We start from the raw sequence: 19,783 nt of genomic DNA, 5'->3' as shown, positions 1-19,783 counted from the left end.
AACAGCGACAAGGAAAGCTCTCAGGAGAGGCTCCTGTCCCTCGTGACACTGCAAGGGGGCAGCTGGAAGGAGGTGGAATTCAATTATCTTGATAAGTAAGTGTTCGACTCGGAAGCAGGAAGATGAGTGGTCCCCAGGCACCCAGGACGCCCTCGAGCCTCCCTGGGATGGAGAGCCGGTCCTGCCAGAGGAGACGGTACTGTCTCAAGAGGAGCGTGGGCCCCTTCACACGCACCCCTCAACCTCACCCCCCGAGAGGCAGCCTGCAGGCCTGCCCCTCTTCTCCTGGGCCCAATGTTCCACCACGTACTGCTTCTTCCTCTGAGGGAAGGTGTCAGGAGGCTTCAGTGATCTCACACGTTTTGGAGCAAGAACCAGCACCTCTGTCTCTGGTCCATTCAAGGCAGCCCTAGTTAAGAAGGCAAAATCGTTCTTGAGAAGCTGAGCATCTTTTCTGGCCATTCCAATCTTTCGACAGTATCTTGACTCTGTTCTGATTCCTGATGCCGAGCCTTGCTCTAGATTTAGACTTCTGGGTCTCTCCATCCCTCTCTCCCTCCTTCCCTTCCTTATTCTCCCTTTGCTTTGCTCATTTTACCACCATACTCTTAATTCCCTGGGGCGAACACAGAGAAGGCATCTAACGCAGACTTCCAGAACTACTGACAACTAAAGCTAAGCCCTGGGACGTGAGTAGGAGCCAGCCAGCCTAAAGGGTGTACATGGGGTACATGGGGGCAGGGTAAGGGAGATAGGAGTAAGGAGGCTGGGGAGGCTGGAAGGGTGTTTTAAGCAGAGGGAACAGCATGTATAAAGGCCCAGAATCAAGAGAACTTAGTGGGCACTAAGAACCGCAGAGGTGGGTCCAGTGTGGAGATGAAGACCCTTGTAAGCTGTTCCAAGGGTGTTGGCTTTGGTCTTCAGGCCATGAGAAGCCAGTGAAGGATTTTAAGGGGGATGTCCCGACCAGGCTGTAGTCCTTGGTGTGCCCGGGTGACCTGGGGTGTGGATAGGCGGGCGTTGTGCTTTATGTGCAGGATAAGGTCCAAGGAATTGTCCAGGAGTCAATTCTGAGGAGACCCAACTGTCCTTCCTTTAGTGTAAGCCTGCATGGGGTTAGGACTGGGGTTACAGCAGGAGCTGGGGGGCCTGGGGAGGCATCTGGGAAGGAAGAGCCAAGTGAGCAGGCAGGTGGGTGCAGGACCCTGATGGTGAAGAGGTTAGGTGAACAGGGGCAGGTGGGCGGCCTTGAGGTTGGCATTCAGGCATCTTGGTAGTGTACCCATCCCTGATGACCGTGAGCGCCTCAAGGGCACAAACTGTGTCCTTCCCCTTCTGTATCCCTGGCACCCAGCTTAGCACCTGGTCCAGAGGAGAAGACCAATGCATATGCGTGGCCTCAATGCCCTTAGTGGAGGTGGACACCCATTAGAACCACTTATTTAAGGGCACTAGAGTAATGCCTTTAGAGTTTGGGACCCCTGTTCCTGTGCTTCTTGGAGCTGTCTTGCCCCCAAAGCCTGGGTGCCTTCCCTTGGAATCACACAAAGCTTCAACAATGCCTATGTGTTTCCTGTCGTCCATCAGCATCCCTTTTAAGGGATGGATAACTTTGAGGGTTGAGGGTTCCTCTGTGCTTCCCAATACTCTCCAGTTCCAGGGAAATATTCCAGACCGATTCACCAGCTGTCTCTCTGCAGAGTCAGCCTTTTGACAGGGAAAATGGAAAGAAGGACAGGAAGCTGGGCATGGCAGAACAGGGGCAACATAGGAAGGCAGGGAGGGGACTGGCTCGGGCGTTAAGGGGTTAGCGGGATTGTTTCTGTCAATCAATAGTTGGGGAGAAAAGCGGGGGGAATGAAGAGCATCTCTGCAGAGATGTAAAGGCTACAGTGATGGCAAATTTCCCTCTGTGGGCTGGGAAAGGACCAGTCGGTGTAGAGTGATCTAATGGCAAGAGACACAGAATCTCAAGATGGGCAAGACGTGTCCGCGTCATTATTGTCAAAGCAGGTTTTTAGAGTAGTTTTCACTCTTCCTTTGCCACCCCATTCACTGCTTTCTGGGGTCTTCAAAGACCCTTCCTAACCCCACAGCTTTAGCTCTCTACACACCCCCAGACCCACTTCCTGGACCACCTGTTGCTCTCTGAATGGCAATCTCTGTTCCATCTTTGTAAGGAACGGTGCACACGGCTCTGCCCCCAAAGCTTTTCTCTAACGCCTAGGCATCCTTCAGGTACAGGGTATCTGCTGCATCAGTAGCACAGGAAGGGAGAAAGAGAAGGACGGTGGAGGTAGATTCATGCCCAGGTAAGACATCACCTGTCAGGGGCCTCAGGGAACTAGTTTGGCCTTTTGCCTCTTAGAAATGGGAACTTTGAAGCCCAGAGAAATGGAATCATCTCCCTGTACTATAAATTGAATTGAGATTTTCCTCAAATGTTTCAGGACCTAGAAACTCAAGACAGAAAGCAGGCTGATGGGGAGAGGAGGGAATTGTCAGGTCTTACCAGATGGCTTTGTAATTAACCAGAGCATTTTCATTACAAAGACCTTTTACTCACAACTGAACAACTAGCCTGGTTAGCTAGCTCTTCCCTCTTTGCTTCCTGGCCTCTCCAGTACTGTGACTCAGGCCTGAGCAGAGTGGCACTGTAGGTGCCAAGGGGCCAAGTGAAAAGTGCCCAGAACTTCCAGAGCTTCCATTATGACCTGGGAAGACAAGACACACAGGTGAACCAACTGAAGAGAATATTACTTCCGTGTTGTGCAGACTATATGCACCTCAAATAGTGAGAATGCAGGGAGCAGACAATCTTGCTTTGGGTCTCAATTTTCTCATCTGTAGTATTATGGACCCATCACACAATTGCGACTAACTAAGGACCTTATGTATATATGTTTGTGACAGCATGCCTCATTGTAAATATACTAAAGCTTAACGGACTCTTGAAATAGGAAGCTGGTTTGTTTTACATAATATAGGCCCTCACACTTAAAAGGTTGTAAACATAGAACAAATCACATATTGGATGTCGCCACCTGTTGTCTATGGGTGGTGTTGCGGCTTGGCAAGGAAAGTAGAAAAGGGCTGCTCCGAGGGTGACCTCGTAAGATTCCAAGCCAGACTTGACAATCATGGAGACAAGAGTCCAAAGCCAGGAATAGGCTGCCTAATGTTGGAGAATGCCACAGAAGATAAGTGAATTGCAGATCCCGTTTACGTTGACCTTTTTCTTTGGTTCGTGGTCACGGCAACCGCCTGCTGAGTCCCTTGAGATCATAACCCTGGTGTCTTCATCCACCCCTCTCCACTGCAAAGTGCAGGAAGCTAAGTATGAAAATAAGGAACCACAGAGCGGGGTAATTATAGCATCCTATGGCTGCCTCGGTCATGGGTAATAGTTACAGCTAATATTTATTGAGTGCTTACATCATTTGAAGGATTGTCTTATTTAATCAGTGAGGTTGGTACTCTTTTTTCCCATCCCCATTATACAGATGAAGAAATCAAAGCACAGGGAGGTTACATAATTTGTTTGGGTTCTTACAGCAAATCCTTCCTTCCTTCCTCTCTTCCTTCCTTCTATCCTCCCTCCCTCCTCTCCTTCCTTCCTTTCTTCCTTCCTTCCCTCCCTCCAACAGTTATTTCCCGAGTGTTGAAGATGAGATTTGGGTCTACAGAGACCAACTCTAGAGACCACGCTTTTTGCCACGCTCCTGACTACCTCTGTTGCTACCTTCCAACTATGACTAATGCCTGTGAGTCCAGGTCTCTCATTCTTAGCAAATTCAATGATATGGGAAAAAGTACAAATCTTGCTGATGCTTTCTAATCTCGATTCATCTATACCCTCCTCCAACCATGTGCTCATTAACCCATCAATCCATCTGTCTACACACCCACCCACCGTCACCCATCCACCCTTCTTTCCATCTTTCCATCTGTTCCTCCATCCCCCCATCATCTACCCACAATCCACCCATCCATTCATCCATCTATCCACCCAGTAATTCTCACATCCATGTATCTATCCATCAAAGATCCGTCTAATCCTTCTCTTACCCATCCGTCTTTCTATTCATCCATTCTTCCTTCCTTCTATCCCTGTCTTGAGCACCTACCACCTGTCTGGCACAAGTAATAAAGAGATGAGTCGGATGTGGTCCTTATCTTCATGTTTCTTACAGTTTCAGAAAAACGTAAAAGCAATATGACCTTACGCAAGGGGCCTCACCTCTCTGTGTCTCAGTTTCTTTGTCTATTCTATGGGGTTAAAAACAGAGCCTTCCTCGTAGGGTATTGAAGAGGATTCAATGAGTTAGTACAAGCAAAATACTTAGAAAAGTACCTAGTACCTAGTGAGCACTCAATAAATGTCATCAGTTGTCAGTGGCTATTTTTTTTCTTATCATCATCATCATCATCACCATCATCATCCTTATCACAACTACTATGGTAATCGAGGAAGAGATCAGAAGCCTTGTCCATGGTCAGAGCAGCATCTCCCATCCATCCCATGACCTACAAAACTCTTGATGTGAGATATGAATAGGTATTTATGCAGAGAGGGTTCTGGAGCCAAACAAGTTTGAACTTCAAGTAAATAAAACCAAAACACTCTGCAGGATTCTCATAGCCTTTAAATGCTCATGTGAATTGTAAGTCTCCAAGACGTGGAGAATGAACTAATATACAGCATTTCTCAAATATATTGAACCACTGAACCCTCTTTCAAGGAATGCTTTTTTTAAAATTTTAATGTTATCAAGTTCTTTTCTTTTAATTTATTACTTTTATTTATTTATTTATTTTTGCCTGCGTTGGGTCTTCGTTGCTACGCGTGGGCTTTCTCTAGTTGCAGCGAGCGGGGGCTACTCCTCGTTGCGGTGTGCGGGCTTCTCATTGCGGTGGCTTCTCTTGTTGCGGAGCACGGGCTCTAGGCGCGCGGGCCTCAGCAGTTGCGGCTCGCGGGCTTCAGTAGTTGCAGCTCGCGGGCTCTAGAGCGGAGGCTCAGTCGTTGCGGCGCACGCGCTTAGCTGCTCCGTGGCATGTGGGATCCTCCTGGACCAGGGCCCGAACCCATGTCCCCTGCCTTGGCAGGCAGATTCTTAACCACTGCGCCACCAGGGAAGCCCCTCAAGGAATGTTTATTACAAACTTGCAAAACAAGTGGCCAGTGGGGCCCAGTTTGGGGAATGCTGGTCTCCAGTGTCAGCTTGGCCTGCTTCTCTCACCCTCCCCACCCCCATTCTGTTCCCCAGATCTTAACTTCCTGTCCCTGACTCCTTCACATCGTCCAGCTCCTTTCTCTGGGCCTGTGGTGCTGAAGCTCATTCAGCAACCACAGCCTCAGATTCCCCATGGACAACCTGCCAGTCTCCTCCCATGCGGAGACAAGCTGGTTGAGTCCAGGTGGGGCTGAGGTCCATTAAAGACACAGCACTGGACTTAATTCCAATCAGCCAACTCCATATCGATTTGGGTCACTGGTGTTAAGGTGTCACTTTCAGTTGTGTTTAATTTAAACAAACAATAAAAAACTCGGTGTTGTCTGGGATGTAGCCTGGGGGATGTTTAATTCCCAGCACGCAGAGGCAGAGGGTAAGGTAAGAAGGAGCCAGAGGACTGCATGAGTGAGTGTGTGAGTGTGTGTGTGTGTGTGTGTGTGTGTGTGTGTGTGTGTGAGTGTGTGTGTGAGAGAGAGAGAGAGAGAGAGAGGGAGCGAGGGAGAGAGAGAGAATGTGTGGCTCTCTGGGGCAGAGCCTGGGGAAAGCCCACACTAGGTTCCTGTCCTCAGAATACAACATTCCTCTACCTTTGTCACTTTGGGTAATTCTTTTCACTTCTCTTAGACTCAGTTTACTTATCTATAAATTGGGCTTAGATAAAGCTGCCACAGGGGGCTCTTATGAGAATTAAATGAGATGAGAGAGGTGGAGCACACTGGGCTTATGAAAATTTTGTTTTTAACTCATTTCCCATTGAAATACTGGTTTCCAGGGCATGTGTGTGCCTGTGTGCATGTGTGTATCTTGGCCTGGAAGGGTATTTAAGACCTCTGGCTCTGCACTTTTTGTGGGTTTAAATCTGGCCCTATTACTGTGTTGTACTGGGCAAGTTGCTTAGCCTCTCTGTGCCTCTGTTTTCTCATCTGTAAAATAGAAATAACGGTAACACTCACACCATACACTATTGTGAAGATTCACTGATTCTATTCACATTTTGTATTTGATCAGTGCCTGGCATAGGAGAAGCACTTTCACAAAGGCTTACTACTCTTAGCATCATTATCCAACCCCATAGGAGGTCCTACTCCAACCAACAGAACCCATCCCTTTGGAAGCCAGGCTGTGGGAGGGAATACTATGCCATACCCTTTCCCTCTCTTGGGAATAAACAACCTAGAGGTCACAGAGGACCCCAGGGCCCCTTTGACCTCTGGGGTTGTTCCCTAGGGTGAGGAGAAGAGAAATTTGCTTTGTGCTATAGTGCCCTCTGTTGGGAGATCCTAGCTCAGCACCATGGACAGAGGGAGGCTGCGGGCAGACAGCCACACCTCCAGCCATCAGCCACGGGGAGGGCCAGGGCTCCCACGCAGCCGGTGCCCCAGGAAGAGGCATGTCCTGCCGTGACTCATAGATCTCAGTGCGAGGACTGCAGAGTGGATGCCCTGCTGCTGGCGGTTGATACATTAGGAGACAGGCGCAGAGTGACGTTAAGCAAATTAAAAGCCTGTGGCTGCCCTGAGTGACTTTTCCCTTGTCTAGGTCACCCTGTGCCCTCTGCTAACCATGCCTCTCAATGCTGCGTATACACCTTTCTCTGAAGCAAGAGAATAGCCTCCAAAGCTGTGTTTTGTGAAACAGGAGCTGGAGAAGTGTATGCCCCCAGGAGAGGGTGTGCAGAGGTAGAAGTATTACTAAGAACAATTACCATATGGTAATAAACATGCACTTTGCAGCTGAGCCCCTTTGGGGAAACCAGTGTGCACCTGGGCAGGATTGTCCTCTCTCGGAACATGTGATCTAGGGGGCTGTTTATTCTCTGCAAAGGTTCACGGCCACAGGATGCATGCTAGCACCTGCCAGGTGCCAGCCTTGTGCTAGGAGCTGAGGGATGGAGTGGATACCACAAAGTGCCCTGCTCTCATTCATTCATTCATTCTCCCAACAATTATTTATTGAGGGCCTACTATGTGTCAGGCACTGGCTAGGAGGACCAATAATTATAATACGGGGTGATATTAAAAGAGAGATTCGTAAGTCTTGGGGTGAAGGAGGGTTAACTGAGGTCTCCAATGCCCCACCCCACTCCCCAGCCCAGTCCTTGGCCCTAGGAAGAAGCCTCTTGATATCGGGTCTCCTTTCCTCCTTGCCGGCCTCTTGCCAGGTGTCATTCGCAGCTGGCATAATGGAGGGGACTGACGGTTGCCTTTCCGGTGCTCCCCGCAGGGGTCCCTTTCCCAGCTGGCGGTGTGGACCCAGACTAGGAGGAAGTGTCACCAAGAAAGGCCCTGGAATCCCACCTGATCCCTGGCTCTCCTGGGTAACAGCTGGGCAACAGTGAGTACAGACAGTAAGCCTCACATATGCAGGATTTCACCTGGCGAACTGTTACCTGTCCACCTGCCTGGCTGCACTCTGAATGCCCGTACGGGGGTGCCTGGCATTGACCTGAGGAGCTCAGACCAACATGAGGGTCTTCCCAGCTGGAGGCTGCTTCCCAGCAGGGAAGGCCCTGGCACAGAGGGCTTAGCACCTGCGATGCATTTGGATTCTGTCGGCTTTGTTCTGGGCAGGAGGTGGGGAGGGGGAGGGGCAGAGAAGAGGCAGTCAGGGACTGTGTCCCACGGCAAGGCTGGGGCAGCCCAGAAAGAAGGTGAGGGGGAGAGGTGACCTCAAGCTGACCCTCAGCAACTTGGAGAAGGGTGGACCTAGGTGGGTGGGGGTAAGAGGGAGCAAAGAACAGCCAGGCGAAGGGAGAAGAAAGGGTCTAAGACTCCAGTGTTCAAGCCGTATCCAGCCTAATCAACTTCAGCCAATTAGTCTGATTCAAAAAAAAAAAAAACCCACAAACCACGTAGGGACAAACTGTAATCAAACACCCATTTATAAGGGTTTATTAGGATCATTATTATTATTTTACTGAGAGGATCGTTCTAAAGCCTGTCAGGTGAATGTGTGCTTTCAGATCTTCATAAATGCAAATCGCTCCTTCCCTGGGGTGGGCGGGCATGAGCTGCAGCAGAGCAGCCCCGGGAGGTGATGTGGTGAGGCTCGGAGAGGGCATTTGGCGGGACCAGCTCCCTGCCATGGGGCATCTCTGCGCAAGGCTGGCCAAGAGACAGCCTAGCAGCCACCCACTGCCCACTCCATTCCCTACACCCCTTCAAAGGGCTGCTGGAGATGGAACTGGCTTTGTACCCACTGTCCATTTGGGTAAACAGAGTGACAGCCTGACGCAGCAACCTGACATAGATAGAGAAGCTGGGGATTCTCCTTAGAATGCCATGGAGTGAAATTCCGTGCTCTGAACTTCCCCATCTAACGTGACCCCTGACCACTCCCAGGGCTGGAGTACCTCTCCCCTCCCAGGGCTCACAGCCAGACCTGAGGCTCAATGGTTGGTGTGTGCGTGCGCGCGCGCGTGTGTGTGTCGGTGGGAGGATAATGATAAGAAACAAGTCCCAAACCCCAATCCTCAGGCCCAGGGAGAAGAGGAATCGGGTCTGCCCAAAGGGTGAAACTGTGGTCTCTGCCAGAAAGAAACACGCAGCTCCTTACCCATTTCTGCCTGGGTCCAGGAATGTGGCTATTCTTGGAAGAAAGAACAAAACATATCCCATTTCCATGTGTGCCTGGGGGAGGGCAGCCATAATTTGGAAGTTTCAGAACACTGATGCCCCTAATCCTTAATAGGGGGTAAGACCACTGCTCCCGTGCCACACCCTGCCTGTTTGGCTCCACGGATGGCCTCGCTTTCAAGGGGGAGGCTGCCTCCCTCCACCAGGCTGGGGGTCGGCGCGCAGGCGAGGGTGTCCCAGGGACGGGATTAGGTGAAGCGGGATCAGATGGAGCTTGGCCTGGAGGGCAGGGGTGCTCGGTCAGCTGGGGGAGGGTTACCGAGCTACGGGCTGCAAGCGAGTTGTGAGTGAGGAGGGGAACCTGGGGGGAAGAGGGGCGGGGGAGGGGGAGGGGTGGAAGATCGCTAGGAGGGGGAGGGGGACGGTAGGTGGGAGGCTCTCCTTCTCCCTGCAATAAATCGGCTTAGCGGACGAGAACCGAACAGCGCAGAAAGGATTAAAGAAAAGTCTGTATAATACAGCCGAGAGAGCGGCGAGTGGAGGGCGGGGAGAGGGGGAGGGACGGAGGGAGGGCGAGGGGAGGGGCGCTCGCGCAGCCGGGAGAGGCGAGCGCGAGGCGGAGAGAGCGCGATTCGGCTCCAAACTCCGGCGCTGCCGCCGATCCGACTGCGGGCTTCGGTGGACACCGCGCGGAGCCGAGGATCCGGGAGCTGCGGCGCGCCCGGAGGTCGCCCCGAGCGCGAGGGTCGCGGCGCCCGGCAGAGGCCGAGCCGAGTCTAGCCCGGCTCCCGGGCGGCCCGGCCGCGACGGCATGGGGGCGCCCCCGCGGCGCCCCGTGCTGCCCGCCACTGGCTCGGCCGGCGGCCGGAGGCAGGAGCGCGCCTGAGCCCATGGCTAGGGGCCCCGCCGCCGCCGCCGCCGCCGCCGCCGCCGCCGCCGCCGCCGCCGCCTCCGCCGCCTCGCCGCCGCCGCCAGCTGCCGGGCACCATGCGAGCCGCCCCGAGCCTCCGCGGCTGCGCCTGCCTGCTGCTCCCAGCGATCCTGGACCTGGCGCGCGGTGAGTGCGCGGGCGCGGGCCGGAGCCCGGCTGGGGATGCGCGCGGGGGCGGGCAGCTGGCGGCGGGCGCGGGCCAGGGTCGCTCCCGAGAGGCTCCGGGTCCGAGCCCCGCTCCCGGCGTGGGGGTCTGCAGAGGTGATCTGCTTGACGAGGGAGGGAGGATGTCTCCTTTGAAGAGAGCGCTCGTGGGTCTGTGCCAGGGTGTGCGTGTGCGCGTGTGTATGAGCGTGTGTCTTTGTTGCGTCTCAGTGTGAGGGTGTCCGGGAGGGAGCTGTGTGTGGAGAGGCTGCCGGAGTGCATTTGGAGATGTGAGTGTGTGTGATGGTGTGTGAGCGAGCGAGTGTCTGGAGGGGTGTTTGAGTGTCCATGTCAGTTACACAGAGGTGTGTGTGTGAGAAAGCGTGTGAGCCAGTGTTTGGGGGTGTGAGCGGGTGCCAGCTTCTCGGTGAGGGTGTGAAGTGTGTGAGCTTGTGTCATCGCATGTGTGAGCGTGTTACAGGGTGGATGAGTGTGTGAGGTGCGGCGTTGCACGCGTGTCCCAAGTGTATGGGTCCCTTTAGGGATGTGTGACAGGGAGTGGCTGTATTTCTGTTGGGGGGGGGGCACGGGGCGTGTGTGCATAGGCGGTGGGAGTGTGACACTTGAGCAGGAGTGTACGTCTCTGGGATGTGTGGAGGTGCAGGCATGCGGGGGTTGTGTTGCTTCGTGGGCCAGGAGTGTGTGTGCGTGCAGTGGAGTGTGTGGTTCTAGTGTGGAGGGAGGCATGGACGCGTCCGGGGGCTGAGAAGGTCTGAGCAGCGGTGTGTGTGCGTCCCGCATGGACTTGGTCCCGGCTGGGCTGGACCCATTGGAAGGAGGTCCCTAGAGAGAGTGATTGGTGCCTCCGCAGCTCCAGGGTCCAGGGTTCGCCGAAGCCTCGATGCTTCCAGCCCGGCGCCGCCGCCTGGTGGGTCTTAAGTGGCGCGGCAGTCCAACCTGGCGACCCCGGCACCTTTCGGGCAGCGAGCCAACACATTGGCTACGAGCTGGGCGGGAGGGAGGCTGGACCGGCGAAGAGCCGTGGGCGCGGAGACTAGAGGGTGCGCGTCCGCGATTACCCCCTAAGCCTAGTACCAAACCTGGATGCCCAGAACCAGCCCGTCTGGAGTTACATCCTGGCTCTGCCGCGGAGGCGGAGGAGGATGCGGGGTGCCAAAACGTAGCCATTGTGACCAGTAGGGTCTCAGTCCCTAGCCCAACTGGGTGATGAAGGTGGGGGAACCATCTCTGTCCTCTGCCGTGTGTGTGCCTTGCCCCACCGGGAGGTACTTAGCCAAACTCTGAGAGAGTGCCTTCCGGGAAGGGGTGTCCCCCCTAAAATAACCGCACCCCGTCTACCCCGAGGTCCTTGAAGAGTGCTTGGTCTGTTGATGGGAGAAGCTGCAGAATTCGAGCCTGAATGGTGGTCCTGCTGGCAGAGAGCGGGGAGGGGTTGGTGTAAAGCAGAAGTAATGCAAGCCCTGTACTTTGTCCCCTTACCCTTGGAACAACAGACCTTCCAAAGTGATGAAAATCTCCCCCCAACTTTGGGGTGACGGCTCCCTCCCTCGGATGCCTCTAGAGGGAAAGGTTATATGGGGGCGGGGAGGGGGTGGTGTCCCGGTTCCAGCGCAACGGAGAGGGCACTGGGCTTTGTTGAAAGGCACCTGGAGCCCTCACCTGGACATTGAAGGGAGCGGGGATGGCTGGGGGGAAGAGGGGAGCACCCCTTTCCCCCGGAATGCGCAGAACCAGAGAGACGCGGCAGGGGTGAGGATGGCGACTGATGGGAAAGGCTTTGGTGGGAAACCCCGCTCCGTCAGGACCCCACCCTGCGATTTTCCCCAGAACCCGCGAGCAGCGTTCTTCGGGCTGCGGGGCTGCGGAGAGCTGAGCCGGCGTCTTGGCGCCTCCACTCCCCTGGCCCGCCTCTGCAACTGGCTGGAGGCTGGGGGACCTGGCGCCGGGGGTGAGCACCTCTGGGCCGGGGGCAGCCGGCATGGCCTCTGAGCTCCGCTGCTCAGGGTGAGGGAAGAGCGCTGATCCGGATCGCAGATGGGAAACTTTCTGAGCGTGGGGCGCGCGCAGGGGTCCTGGGCAGCCGGGGAGCCCTCCCTTCCCTGCAGAGATGAGAGTGCTCGAGAGTGGGATCCCTCCTTACCCGCTCCACATCCGTGCCCACAAAGGGGTGGGAGCACGAGAAGGGTCTGTACGAGATGCAACAGGCCGGCTTGCCGGGGGAGGGCGCCCTTCCTGGACGTGACCGAGAGCCGTGCACCTGGCACTTGGCTGTGCCGGACCCCCTGCCAGGGGCTGCTTCGGAGGGCGGGGAGGGTAGAGTCCAGGGCAGGCATTCAGAAACACGCCTGCCCAGTGGGGGGCAATGGCGGTCACTACTAGGGAGAGGCACGGGCAGTGCGCCCTCGCCGGTTCTGTTCCTATGGGCCGCAGAGCCAAGGGGCTCACCTTTGTGGAGGGGTGGGTCTGTGCACTGGGAGGAGAGAGCAGTCGGCTGCACACAGGACTGGCTGGGCTGGAAGTTCCTGCCCCTGCTTCCACTCCCCAGTATCTTGACTCTCCAAGAGGAGAAACCCGCTTGGTTTTTAACTCCTCAGTTCCCATTTTACCTGGTCTGGGCACTACTGGGAAGGCAGTGATGCACTCGTGCCTGGGCGGTGGCCTGGGAGAGAGAGGGCACCGGGCCCTGGGGGCGCGGGGAAGAGAGTGGTCCATGGACCTGCCTCTTTGGGCCGTGGCGAAGTCTCCGCGAAGGCTAGCAGTGGGCAGGCCGAGTTAGGACGCGCCAAAGGCCCCAGCCACAGGCCCTTCCAGTTCTCTCTTGGCAGCCGCGTGTCAACGGGTGGGTGGGATGCGGGGGCGGACTCGGATGAGCCGACGAAGCCGCAGCACCGAGACTGCAGGGGAGCTGTGCATGCACAAGCTGGCGTGAGGACTTTACGTACTTATGCTCCCTCACCATCTCCACCCGACGCCGGGGGCGCGGGGCGGGGCTCAGGCCCCTGCCCGGCTTGCTCTCAGCCCCTGGCGGGGGAGTTAAGGGCCCTGCCGGGGCCAGGCTGCTCCGCCCCTGCTCCCCTTGCCGCCCCGACCCCAGCCTGGCCCCTCCGCCAGCAATAAACCCCACTCCCTTCCCACCCAAGGTGCAAACTGGAGTTTTTCCTGAGAGGTTGAATTAGTTTTTGCTTTTTAAGTGCAGGGGATGTTAGAGCTGAAAGCGACCTCCAAGATCTCTTACTTCATTGGTTCTGAAACTTCTAATTTTTACCAGGAGAACCCTTTTACTGTAGGAACTGATTACCATCCCCTAAACCTGTTGCCTTGGACAAGATGATAGGCACAAAAGGACAGCTGCCCTGGTGGAAGCGGATACTGAGACCCGGCATCGAACGGTCTTTCCGCAGCTGTCCCCTTAAACAATCTAACATTGCTCCTCTCCTTGTATCATAGCTGGGTTTTTGTGTTTTTTTTCAATAGCCAGTATTACACGGATCAGCTGTAGTGTGGCCAGCACGTGCTAACTGCTGCACAGTCCTCGCCCACTGCAAGATGGGTTTAAGCTCTTCTTTTCACAGATTAGGAAACGGAGGCCCAGAGTTTTAAGATTTGTTAATGGCATGAGTACTGGAGCCTTGCGGGTCCCGACTGGTCCAGCGCCAGGCTCCCTCTTCCCTTCCAGTGTTCCTTGGACAGGGCGTGTGGGCAAGGGCTGGCAAGGTACCAGTGATGCCTTAGATTGGCCTGGCTACCCCAACTTTTCAGAACATCTGTCTCACCCAGACCGGAACCTTGCTACAGTTGGAGGGAGGGGCGGTGGGGGAGGGGCGGTGGGGGAGGGGCGGTGGAAGGCGATTAAATGACGCGCTGGGGTTTCTGGGTTATAGCAGTGGTGACTTCAAAGCCGGAGACCAAAGAGCCAAACAAAGAGGAGGCTGGTTAGTTCTGTTAACTGGGTTTCCTGGGATCCATGGAGGCGTCTAACCTGGCTCGCCACCCAGTCCACCTCTGCGCCATCCCCGGGCCCCTTGAAATTCATTTATTTAGCCCTGACTGAGCTCCCATTCTGTGCCAGCACGGTGCCATGCGCCTTGTTCTTCTTGTCTTGTCTAATAACCACCCTGAGAGTTAAAGTGATTTTCCAGATGGGGAAGCTGAGGCTCAGAGAGGTTAAGTGACTTGTCCACGGCCACCCAGTCAGTAAGTGGCAAGCTGAGATTCAGACCCAGGACTGTCTCTTTCCCTCTGTGCTCTGCTGTCTCCTGGTGAGAAGGGGTCTCAGTCGCTTCCTCGGCTCCAGCCACACAGACAGTTGTTGTGTGTCCAATGCCCAGTCCGGATGCCTTACTCTTTCCCAAATCCCAGTGAGATAAAATTGTCCAGTATGTTCATCTGCACAGATGGGAGACGGAGTGTCCCTGAAAGCCCTTGTCATCATCAAGAGAATGAATGGGCATCTGTTGTGGGCAGAGCACATCTGAAAAGAGAAAGACCTATGACGGTGACCGTCATTCCAGTGGGGCGAGGGGTCGGGCATGTACCCATAAAGATGAATGAAAATCCAGGTGGAAATTTGTTGATACCTGCTAGATGCCAAGTGGATTGATGTCCTCTACAGGAGGTTCTCGGGGGAAGAGTGATTATTTGGGAGGTATAAAGGGAATGCTTCAGAGAGGAGGGAGAACTTGAACTAGACCTTGAAGCAAAGGGAGAACATTAATAAGCCCAGGGCTAATGCGCCAGGGAGGGAAACCCGTGGGAGCAGAGAACTGGAGGTAGGACTGTGTGTGGTGGGACCAGCTCAACTCAAGGCTGTCTTTCTTGAGTCTAGTTGAAGACTGAGAGAAAGAAGAGTGACATTACGGATAGTTCCCATTTATCACGCACCTGTTAGACGTCCTTTATGCATTAAATGCTCTAAACAGTCCATGAGGCGGTGTCATTAGCCATGTTTTGCAGGTGAGGACAAGAGGCCCAAGATACCTCTCTCTTTCTCTCCCTCCCCCCTTCCGTCCTTTCTTTTCTTTCTTAAATAATGAATGAGGCTCAGAACCTTTTTTAAGTGGAAGAGCCAGGAATTTCAAACCCAGGTCTGAAGCAATCCAAAGACACGGCTGCTCCTGGAGGAGAAGAGAAAGGATTTATTTTTTCTTCGCTGGAAGGAGGAATGCAGCGGCTTCTACCATATGCAAGAGGGTGCAAAGCGTCCCCGCTTTAAATGATAAATGTCAGTGGAGGTGAAACGTGGGACATTAATTCCTAAGAGGCGTCTGTCTTCAGGATGAAGTTCCTGGGAAGGAACCAGGTGGGTGAGATCCTGGAACCCACCTTTACACTTGCAGTGAGGTCTGGTGGCAGAGGGGCTCGTGATCACCGAGACCTATTGGCCAAGATTCCATGGATGGAGCAAATAAATACAGTATGTACGTAGCTAGAGGTTTAGAGAGTAGCAGCCCGAAGGAGCAGGAAAGGACATTGTGACACCCAGGAAAGGAATCTGGCATTTAGCGTGTCCACCAGCCTTTCCTACTTCTCCCGGCAACACGTCAGATGTGCCCTGGGGAATTATTCACCACCGTACTAACTGCACTCCATCTTGGTAGGTTGGCACAGTCAGCTAAGTCATCCCTAAGATGAGCCCATCTGACAAAGTCTCCCTGGAAGCTGAATATTGAACAGAGGAAGACAGAGAACTACTGGAAAGTCCCCCTTATCAATGGGGACCCCCAAGACGCTGTGCTTTTCTGGTTTCCCCAGGGCTAATAATGATGGGACCTTCCTCCCAGAGTGTTGACAGGGTGGAACGAATCATGACGTACAAAGCTCTTAGCTTAATCCTGTGGGCTCAGATGACTGTTGCCAGTATTAACCATGGTTACGTCAGAGCTGCGCTAGCTCAAGCCACGTGGGTCCTCCCGATACCAGGCCCAGTTTGTCCTCGTGTTCCATGAATTCCCCATAATGTTCCACCAGTTACTGTTTTTGGCTTGAGTCGTCTGGAGTTGATTTCTGCCTCTTATAGAGAAGGACTCCACTTGATACCCTCCCTCGGCATGACGAGCCTTAGAGTTGCTGATTACCGTTCTTGGTAACTCCTGGAGGACGGTTCACGGCCTGCTGCCTGGGGGTGACTGATTCCCCCGCCTGCTCCCTGGCTTTCCCTGGAGGCTCGACGCATTGTCCCCCATCCACACCCACCCCGGGTGCAGTCAAGACCCAAGACCCGAGTTTTTCTCCCAGTGAAATTCGGGGGTAGAACCAGTCTCACTGGGACCCTCCCATCCCCCACCCTAGTAGACTAGAAGCTCCGTGAAGCCGGGGACCGTCTGGTTCTGCTCTTCCCCACAAAACACATGGCAGATGGTCACCCACAACCGCTCACGGTGGGTTGTTTGGATGAATAAAGCATCTTTGGCCTTTAGACATGTGCGTCCTGGTGCTGGGGTACGTGGAGAGGTGTTGGGTGTGTGGCTTGCTACAGAAAAGTGTATGCAAAGGCTTATGACGTGTGACATTTAGGCTGGATTCACAGGTGAACTTCCTGTTGGTAAATTTCTGCTCCTGGAACTACATTCTGTCTTTCTTGAAGACTCTCAGATAATCAAAGTGATGCCTACTCTGACTCCAGACCTCCTAACTCTCTACCTGCTGGTGGTACTTGAGCGCGGACGAGATGCTCCCACGCCCATCCTTCCATTTAGTTCTCACATCAGACGTGAAAGGGAAACTGAGCCTCAGGGAGATGGAAAGGTGGTGGTAGGAAGTGGCTGGACTGGAATCTGGATTTTGTCGCTGCACGCTCAGCCTTCCTTCCCTCCCCAACCCATTGCGCTGTTTCATTCACACACACCCCTAGGTTTTTGGAATGAGACAGGTCAGCTCCCCATGAGCTCACAGGCCAGTAAACTGACCAGAAAGCTTGCCCTGTGAGCTGAGTGCTGGTGTAGCCATTTTGCTGATGTGACCTCCTCCCTCCTCCACGGCTGCCCAGATGGTTGTTGTATCCCCAGTCCACAGGGGAGGTTGCTGCTGCAGTCACACGGCCTGGGGACCGGAGCCGCCACCTCTCTGCCCTTCAGACTTGGCCTCTGCTCAGAGGTTTCTGGCCTTAGCCTCATGTCCTCCACCTCCTCCCCCACTTCTGCCCTTTCCTGGCTCAGAGAGCAGACATCTGCCCTCAGCCAGCACAGCCCCTGACTCCCCGTACATCTCCCTCCAAGTCTCTGCTCACCCACTTCTTGCCCTCCACAACACCCCTACCCCTGCTGACTCAGGTGTCCCCTGAGAGTGCTGCCAGCAGCACTTTGGCAACATGCTGTTAAAACAACCCTCCTCTGGGGCTGGAAATGGTCATCGGTTGGTCTCTCCATTGAACAGAGAGCTCTTGAGGGCAGGCATCCCTGCACCACTGGCTCTGGCACAAGGCCTGGCTCTGAGCAAATCTTCAAGATGTGTTTGTTGAATGACTGACTGACTGATGAATGAATAATGTCTCCCCTGAATCTGGGGTTTGGTCGAGACACTGAGCCCAGGGCCTGTTTCCTGGCCCTGCTCAATCACCTCTGGAAGTCCTTTCTGGTGTGAGAATGTGTCCATTGTCCAGCTCTGCCCACCATCACTCAAACTGGCATCACGGCTGGCGTCTGGGGGATGAGCCAACAGTAGAAGGTGGAGGGAAGACTAAAGGGCTTCCTGTTCCTTCTGGGTTCTCCTTGTTTGGTGATGGGTGCAGGGTTTGGGGAAGGAGGGAAGGAAGGAAGGAAGGAGGGGGAGGAAGGAAGGAAGGAAGGAAGGGAGGGAGGGAGGGAGGGAGGGAGGGAGGGAGGAAGGAAGGAGGGGGCAACAATTATGTGCTAAGTCCCGTGCTAGCCATGTTCCCACAAAGTCATATTAAAGCCTCCCAGAAACTCCCGTTTGGGAGATAACAGTCTCCCCATTTTACAGGTGAGGAATGAGGCTTAGAGAGGTCGTGTGATTTGCCTAATGTCCCACTGCTAGTGAGGGACAGACCTGGATTCACACCCGGGCATCGATTTACACATCTCTCCCCAGCTCTGTGTTTACCTTATTGGTGGCTTGAAATTGACCAGGGCAGGAGTCTTTATACCATGGAATGAGCAAACACTGCAGATCAGAGCTCTCCCCAGCCCAGAGCTAGCTGTTAAACATTTACCAGCACGCCGCTGGGCCTGCCCATCCTTCCTCACTCACTGTCTCTGTGGAAGAGCCACTCGGTGGTCATTAATATACTTTGGTTTTTATGTGAATTGGGTTCAAAGCCTAGCCCGGCCACTTCCTAGCAGAGTATATACTTGGGCAAGTCACTACCTCTCTGAGTCATGGTTTCCCCGTCTTTTGAAACTAGAGGGTGTTGTGGCGATAAATGAGATGGATACATGAAAGCCCCTGGCACGCAACTAGCCCTCAGTCTCGACCCCTCCCTTCCTCCTGACCCTCAGGATGGGCTCAGCTGGCCATGGGGTCCCTCTGAGAGGCTCAGTAAGCTCGCGCTTTCTTCTCCCCCCACTGGAAGCTGACTTTGGAGTCGAGGCAAGGGATCCAGTCACTTGTGTTAATTGAGCAGCTGCACCAACCTCATTCTGGGTCGGAAGAGGCCTCCCTTAAGGAGTTTTGGCCCGTTGGCCACCCCACACAGCACGGGCTCATTTGAGAACAATAAAAGATGATGTATAATAAATGGCCTCTACGAGGATACCAAGAATAAATCCTTGGAAACTAAAGGGAGTGGCCCGGGAAGGCTCTGAGGGATTGAAACAATCTTGGAAGGTAGGGAGGGAACCCCAGGCCGGAGAGCAGCACGTGCGAAGCCCGGGAGGGGGGAATGAGGGCGCTGCCAGGCTGTGTGAGGATGGGAGGCAGAGAGGCAGCTGGCCTCACTTGAGCATAAGGTGCCCACTGAGAAGCGGGGAATGAGGTTGAAGCTGTTGGCCAGGGCCTGCTCGCCAGGGCGAGGGGTCTGGATTTGAGCCTGGGGGCTACGGGGGGCAGTTGAAGAGAGTGACGTTCCCAGACCAGGGCTCTAGGAAGATGAATTTGGCTTTTCTGGGCCACCTGAAACCGGAAACCCTTTGCCCCGCCGTTGTGTTATGAATGATCGCTCTGGGGCGCCCGAAGAGACGATGGCCTCATGGCAGAAGCGCCGTTATTTGGACGCTACCCACCTCCCCACAGTGTCCAGACCTGGCAAGGAGGGAAGACCAGACCCCCGCCTGGAATGGAGCTGTCCCACCTTGAGCCTGAACCAAGTGCGATGGGGGTAGCTTCTCCTGGGGAGAAGCGTCTGCATCCCCAGGGGGCATGGGCTCCGGGGTCTGGCCTGAGTTCAGATCCCACCTCCACCACTTATCCAGTGTGTGAACTCCGATCACCTCTTTGTTGCTTTCAGCCTTGATGTCTCCAGCTGAGCACGCGACTCATCATGGTGGCTTCGTGGGGTGGGGCTGCTGGGAAGGGGAAATTCGCGTAATACGAGGGGTCTGTATGCAGGGTACCTAGCACACAGCAGGTGTGGGAAAAGTGGCTGCTGCTGTTGTAATGACATTTGGAATGCCCCCAAGTCTGAAGAGGAAGACGTGTTTGCTAAGCCCCAGTGCCCAGGAGGAGGGGTACATTGTAGGTTTCCCACATGGAGCGGGTCCTCAGGTTTGGAATTACAGAGCATTGGGGCCAGGAGGGAGCTGGGAGATTCAATGCACTACATCCTTCCCCCCATTTTAAAGCTGAGAAAACTGAAGCCAGAGAGGGTGACTTTCCCGTTGGTGCCCACACCGTGCGTGACGTGTGTGCGCGTGGTGGTGGTGGGGGGGTGCAGGTCTTCTCCCTCGAGGTCCTGGGGGCCATCCCAGGGCTCAGTCAGGCAGACC

At 54.5% G+C, this 19,783-nt stretch overlaps 1 protein-coding gene across 1 annotated transcript in view; it reads left to right on the top strand.

Moving 5' to 3' along the window:
- Positions 1-9,796: 9,796 nt before the first annotated feature.
- IGSF21 (immunoglobin superfamily member 21) overlaps positions 9,797-19,783 on the top strand; it is a gene marked incomplete at both ends in the record, with an annotated part of 243,625 nt that continues 233,638 nt past the window's right edge. The window contains one exon of the mRNA XM_082865087.1: positions 9,797-9,866. Within this exon, the coding sequence (XP_082721213.1) occupies positions 9,797-9,866 (70 nt within the window). The remainder of the gene's footprint in view (positions 9,867-19,783) is intronic.

This window comes from Leucopleurus acutus (assembly GCF_964270905.1).
Source record: "Leucopleurus acutus genome assembly, chromosome: 2".
Taxonomy (NCBI): Eukaryota; Metazoa; Chordata; class Mammalia; order Artiodactyla; family Delphinidae; genus Leucopleurus; species Leucopleurus acutus.
The sequence above is the reverse complement of the archived record's forward strand: the minus strand, read 5'-3'. Positions and strand labels throughout refer to the sequence as shown.